The 6,091-nt window shown below is 34.0% G+C and overlaps 1 protein-coding gene across 1 annotated transcript; it reads right to left on the bottom strand.

Moving 5' to 3' along the window:
- Window positions 1-52: 52 nt before the first annotated feature.
- Window positions 53-5,889, bottom strand: LOC106477698 (integrin beta-PS-like; the record flags this gene model as incomplete). Its single annotated transcript, XM_013938237.1, has 4 exons — window positions 5,786-5,889; window positions 4,100-4,184; window positions 916-1,144; window positions 53-269 (listed from the first exon to the last, which is right to left on the bottom strand). Coding segments are annotated over exons 1-4 (546 nt in total), but the record flags the coding sequence as incomplete, so codon positions are not given.
- Window positions 5,890-6,091: the final 202 nt, after the last annotated feature.

A 6,091-nucleotide genomic window follows, 5' to 3' on the forward strand; every position in this document is an offset into this window, starting at 1 on the left:
GACTTACTTGACAAACAATGAGTTGACCATCAAGAACATGGTAGTGACTTACTTGACAAACAATGAGATGACCATCAAGAACATGGCAATGACTTACGTGACAAACTATAGCTTGCATTATTGCGTCAAAGCCACCTTCTGGAGCATCGAGATTCCCTGAGACACTAGCAGCCTTAACCTGCCTTTCAAATTCTTCAGTGTTGAGACTGAGCGGCATGTGATTCTTGAAGCCGTATGGAGGAGCACATCCTGTGCAAGGTTCTTTAAGCCTTGTAAATGATCAACGGAGATTACTTACAAAACTTCCCTTCTAAAGATTAATAACCTTATCAAAACACTACTAAATATTAAACAGGTTTCATTACTTTCTGGTTTAAAATCTTACAAAATGAAAAGTAGAACACCACTTGTGTAAATAGAGCATTTATAGCTACAAGTAACAAGTATATAAGTAACTTTAATATGCTCACATTATCATTTTGACCGAGGTTAGAAAAATTAATTTGTTAAAGCTACAAAACATCACTGCAAATGTTTTAGGTCACACAAAATATTTAATGATGATCCATAAATGCATGTCCTTTATTCATACAAATATAATTTGATATAAATTAATAATTGTAAATACTAATACTTCAACAGCAAATGTAATTGGTGTTTGAGTAAAATTTCAAAAATTACACTTTTAAGACAAGATTAATAAACTTTAATTAAATGATGATGTAAGGCCATATATATTACAATGAAGCCTTAATATTTTGAGAAATTGACACTACTAACCATAAAGAAGTTAGTATATATATTTTCAATCAAAGTATATTTCACTTCCCATGCATGTATATCACATAACTCAAGTGTTAGAGATAGAAAGGAGTGAAAAGTGCTTGTAAACAAGTTTTTCTTTTCTTTACGCACTTCTGAGGTACAGTGCTCACATAGGGCATCACAACCTTATCTACAAAAGAGCCAAAACCGAGACGAAAGTTGCTGGTGATGTTTTGCATGGTGGTTGCCAGCAAGTTACCAAGGGCTGCCAGTTTGTCTTTGTCGTCTTCCATTGATTTTGATAAATCCATCAAGTAATAGAGATCTACCGGATAGTCCACTGCTTGTCGGAACTCCACGTTCAGGGAAAATGGACTTTCTACGAAAATGAGAACACATCCAATAATGTTTTTTCTTCTTTACTAGGCCTTCTAATTGACGCAAATCTAGTTTAAATGGTCTTCAATTGAACATTAAAGATTTATAATTAAATTAAACAGATACTAGAGAAATACTTCCTTTATGGTTTCTATTAGTGACAAAAAAGTTAAAATTAACTTAAGGTTTATTTATTCTGTGACTACTATAGCACACAATCATTGGAAATTCTTTAGTTAAATAGAATATACAGTAAAGAAAATAATTATGGAAACAAATGAGGAAAAGGAGACTTAAAGGAAAATACAATGGGAAATTATCTTTTAAAGCAACATTTCAGAATTACATTTGAGAGATTAAATAACTTACAGAATACAAAGTGTTTTTATGAACTGTAAGTGTCAAACTGAAACAGGTAAGGCCCAATAACTTGTAAAAACCTAGTGTTTTTATGAACTGTAGTGTCAAACTGAAACAGGTGAGGCCCAATAACTTGTAAAAACCTAGTGTTTTTATGAACTGTAGTGTAAAACTGAAACAGGTATCTAGGTTCAATAGATTAATCTAATTATTTTTACATCTTTGGTTTAATGTTTTTTTTATTTAAAGCAACGACAAATATTATTACAGATGAGCTACTGTCTGTTTTATTCTTTAAGATCTTAAAAACTTGAGTGATTTTTCATCTGAAAAAAATATTAGTTTTATAATGAATACAATAAAGTTCTCTTGAATGAAATACTTGAAGACAGTGTTTTGTACTATGGTCACTCAACTCCTGTGAAGTGAGTACATCAGCTTATCTGTTGTTTACATGAAGAGATAACATTTTGTTCATCTCTGTCCTCTACTTAAAGTCCTGTTAGTCAATACTTGTTCCAAGTCCTTTTTTAGATAGTGTGATATAACAAGTTTCATTTCCAACCTAGTATGTTACCTGCTAGCAAGTGTGTTTTTTTCCTTGGATGCTTGTTCATACACCTAGGTAGCTAATAACTAATCATATACAATCCTTAAACTCCATCAACAGGTTAGTCCAAATATTGGTTATCATACCCCACTAGTAGATCTTAAGATCTATCATGCCCTTTTAGCCATATCCTTAATGTTGCGAGTAGGGGCTGAAGAGAAACAACAGTTTCTGAGTGCCCCTAATTGTCTCTCAAGCCCCACTGGGGCTTATTATACCTATAACCAAAAGCACTGCCAAGTTCATTTCATTTATCTGCTGGTTTAGGATAGAATAAATACAACACTAACAATGGTTTAATAACCTCAATTCTGCATAACTTGTAGAGAAAGTCACTGATAACAGCTCTTATTGTTACTATAATAACCAACTCATTGGGTTACATATAATTTATAACAATGAACATTGGAAACTGCTCCATATTCAATGTTAATTTCATTTTAACTGTTCAACAACATGGAGTAAAAACACTTTGAGAACGAGGACAAATTGTGGGTTGTAGCACATGAAAGCGTACTTCACTCAGTTTCGTAGCACAAGTTTGGAAACAAGCAGGTGTTAAAAAACTAAAAGGATGTAGTGGTCTTGTAAACTGAGTGTTGGGGCTGTTTGTGAAGTGTCTATGTAAAATGGACACCAAAACTAATAATCTGTAATAACAGAAGCACATAATATCAACACATTGAAATGGAAAGCCCAAATCTTGACCTACAATACAATTTTATCTAATTACACAGTGTATAAGTCCTTCATGTAGAATGTGAACAAACACATGTAGAGTGTATAAGTCCTTCATGTAGAATGTGAACAAACACATGTAGAGTGTATAAGTCTTACATCTAGAATGTGAACAAACACATGTAGAGTGTACAAGTCCTACATCTAGAATGTGAACAAACACATGTAGAGTGTATAAGTCTTACATCTAGAATGTGAACAAACACATGTAGAGTGTATAAGTCCTACATCTAGAATGTGAACAAACACATGTAGAGTGTACAAGTCCTACATCTAGAATGTGAACAAACACATGTAGAGTGTATAAGTCTTACATCTAGAATGTGAACAAACACATGTAGAGTGTACAAGTCCTACATCTAGAATGTGAACAAACACATGTAGAGTGTATAAACCCCATCTCCAGTGAGAAAGCAGACATGCACATAACCCATGTTTGCAGTTAATTATCCAAATAACATCTTTCATAATTAATTATTTATAATTTTTCAACAGACTAAGTGGTAAATTAATTGTAAAGCCTCAGTGAATAACATGGAGAAGAGTTTGTAGTTAAGCACAAAGCTACACAAAGGGCTATCTGTGCTCTGCCCACCAAGGGTATCGAAACCCGGTTTCTAGCGTTGCAAGTCCACAGACATACTGCTGTGTCACTAGGGGGCCACGAGGAAAAGAAAGACTCACAATTAACTGTCACAAAAAGCTACACAAAGGGCTATCTGTGCTCTGCCCACCACGGGTATCGAAACCCGGTTTCTAGCAGTTGCAAGTCCACAGACATACTGCTGTGTCACTAGGGGGCCACGAGGAAAAGAAAGACTCACAATTAACTGTCACAAAGTATTCATGTACCCAAAGTATTTTACTTTGTTTGTGATGAGAAAAGGACTTTGTATCTACCTTTGAAACTTAGTGTTCCATCACTATAAGAAACCTTCTCTACTTCTTTAGTTTGCTCTCCAAAGGAAAAATTATGTGCTGTGAATTCAGTGAAACTAGTTTACTGCAGAGGGATTAACAAAAAATAAATAAAAATCAGGCCTCTACATCATTCATAGCTCCTATCTCTTCTTCACTGAAGTTAAACATTTTATTGAGAGAAAACACATAAGCCACCTTTCTTGTTCGACATACACTGGAGTAGTATTTATTTTAACGTTCTGTATATATACATTGGATTTATTATAAAGTTAATTTCATAGCCTCTGTATAGAACAATAATAGTAACTGAAACAAACAAAACCTTACTTGGTTTTAGTTTCAGTTTAATTCTCTGTGGCTTGATTTGAACAGCATCTTCCTCGCTTGTTCCAGTGTCACTCAGTTGTTTATCCTAATCAACAAAAACAGATAATTATAGCTTTTCTTCAACACTGATGTTTGGTTATTGTGCATGAAATGAAGTTCCACATTTTTCACATACTACACAAGGGAGGTGAACATCATAACTGAAAAACATCCATTACCTCTACATCATATAGCTGATATTACAATATCAGCTTCGAAATTAACATAGTTATAACTTTCCTATACTGAAAACGTATTTCCAATAAATACTTACCTCTTCTCACATAAATAGCTATTCTCATTCAGTGCTGACCTCTACATGCAAAATATTTTTAGCATGCCACAAGCCTTGATGCTCCCATCCATCTAGAATTGACTGATTCCAATGCATCTCGCGTGCAAATTATGAAGCAACAACCCTCTACCAATAAAAGTGCAACACACTCTCTTGAGGCATGTGACTCCTTCTATTCAATTCTACCAAACAATCACTTTAAGTGTTGGCAGAAAATGGAAACACAAGTTTTCAGTGTGAAGTGTGAGAGGAGGAAAGTACATAGCGGAAATACATTTTCATTACAGGAAAATTATAACTTTTGATGCAGTACATTACCTCCACTCACATAAATAGCTAGAATCCTACACTGAATAGGAGGAAGGATCAGAGCGAGGGAAAGAAAGAGGCATCTGAAAGACACTCCCCGAAAGGAGATCTTCAGAGTCGAAGATCATACGTTGGAGACCACACCACTTCTGAATCAATATACTCTTCACCCATCATGGAAAAATGTCGTATATGTGTGTGCGAAAAATTGGAAGAGCACATCCAAATGGGAGAAAGCTATGGCAGGATAGTGATCTAAACCATACATTATTTATGAAATTGATTAAACTCAATCCTGGAAAACATTAAAGTGAGTAAGATTAAAGAATGTGCTCCTAGGTATAGAGTGGCTAGGGTGTGATGGACAGTACACGGCAAGTCAACTACACCCAAAACCATGCATTATTTATGAAATTTATTAAACTCAATCCTGGAAAACATTAAAGTGAGTAAGATTAAAGAATGTGCTCCTAGGTATAGAGTGGCTAGGGTGTGATGGACAGTACACGGCGAGTCAACTACACCCAAAACCAATACAAATATTCAGACAGAAATTGTTTTAGTTGATAAAAATTTGAATTTCAGTCAAAGAGTGGGAAATATAAATAAATTGTATTTATATATTTCACTTTATATATATATATTAATATTATTTACCGGACAATATGAAGTACAATGTAATAGTTTTGTGGTATTGGTCGGAGATTTACTTAACACTTCGCCAATAATTACTGGACAAATAACTATGCAATGTAAGTGTAAGGAAAGACTACATCTACAATAACATATTGCTGATATTAAACTGTGTAACGTTAACTCCATCTTTCAAAAATAAGCATGTTCTATGTAAAGCTGTGACAACAATGTTTATGATGCATTAATACCACCTAATGTTTGAGATTAAAACTACAGAACTCTAGATCATGGCCTTGATAATAATCTGTAATTCTAATATTTTGCTAGGGAAGAATTTAAGTCAACTTCATGTGATTTGTATGATGATGAATACAATGAGTTAACTGACATAAAAAGCTTATACTCACCACAAGTTTTTCCATTTTGCTATTTGGGTGAACAATTTCTTCACGTGAACACTTGCCAATCAAGTTTCCAATTGTGTCGCATCTCCGGCTTCCACCAATTTCAAAATCCTAAAAGAGGACAAAAGACTGTTAATTCTTTATTTAATTTAATGTTATATTTATGCTATCAGGATGGTAATAGAAAAACTGTCAACAATGCCGTACTGTTAAGCCAATGTTCTACATATATAACAGACTTTAAATAGCAGAATGTATCGAAAGAGACTGTTTCATTCAACACTGTCGGTGTACCCAAAGAGACTGTTT

The sequence above is a fragment of the Limulus polyphemus genome, unplaced genomic scaffold (genome assembly GCF_000517525.1).
Source record: "Limulus polyphemus unplaced genomic scaffold, Limulus_polyphemus-2.1.2 Scaffold77077, whole genome shotgun sequence".
NCBI lineage: Eukaryota > Metazoa > Arthropoda > Merostomata > Xiphosura > Limulidae > Limulus > Limulus polyphemus.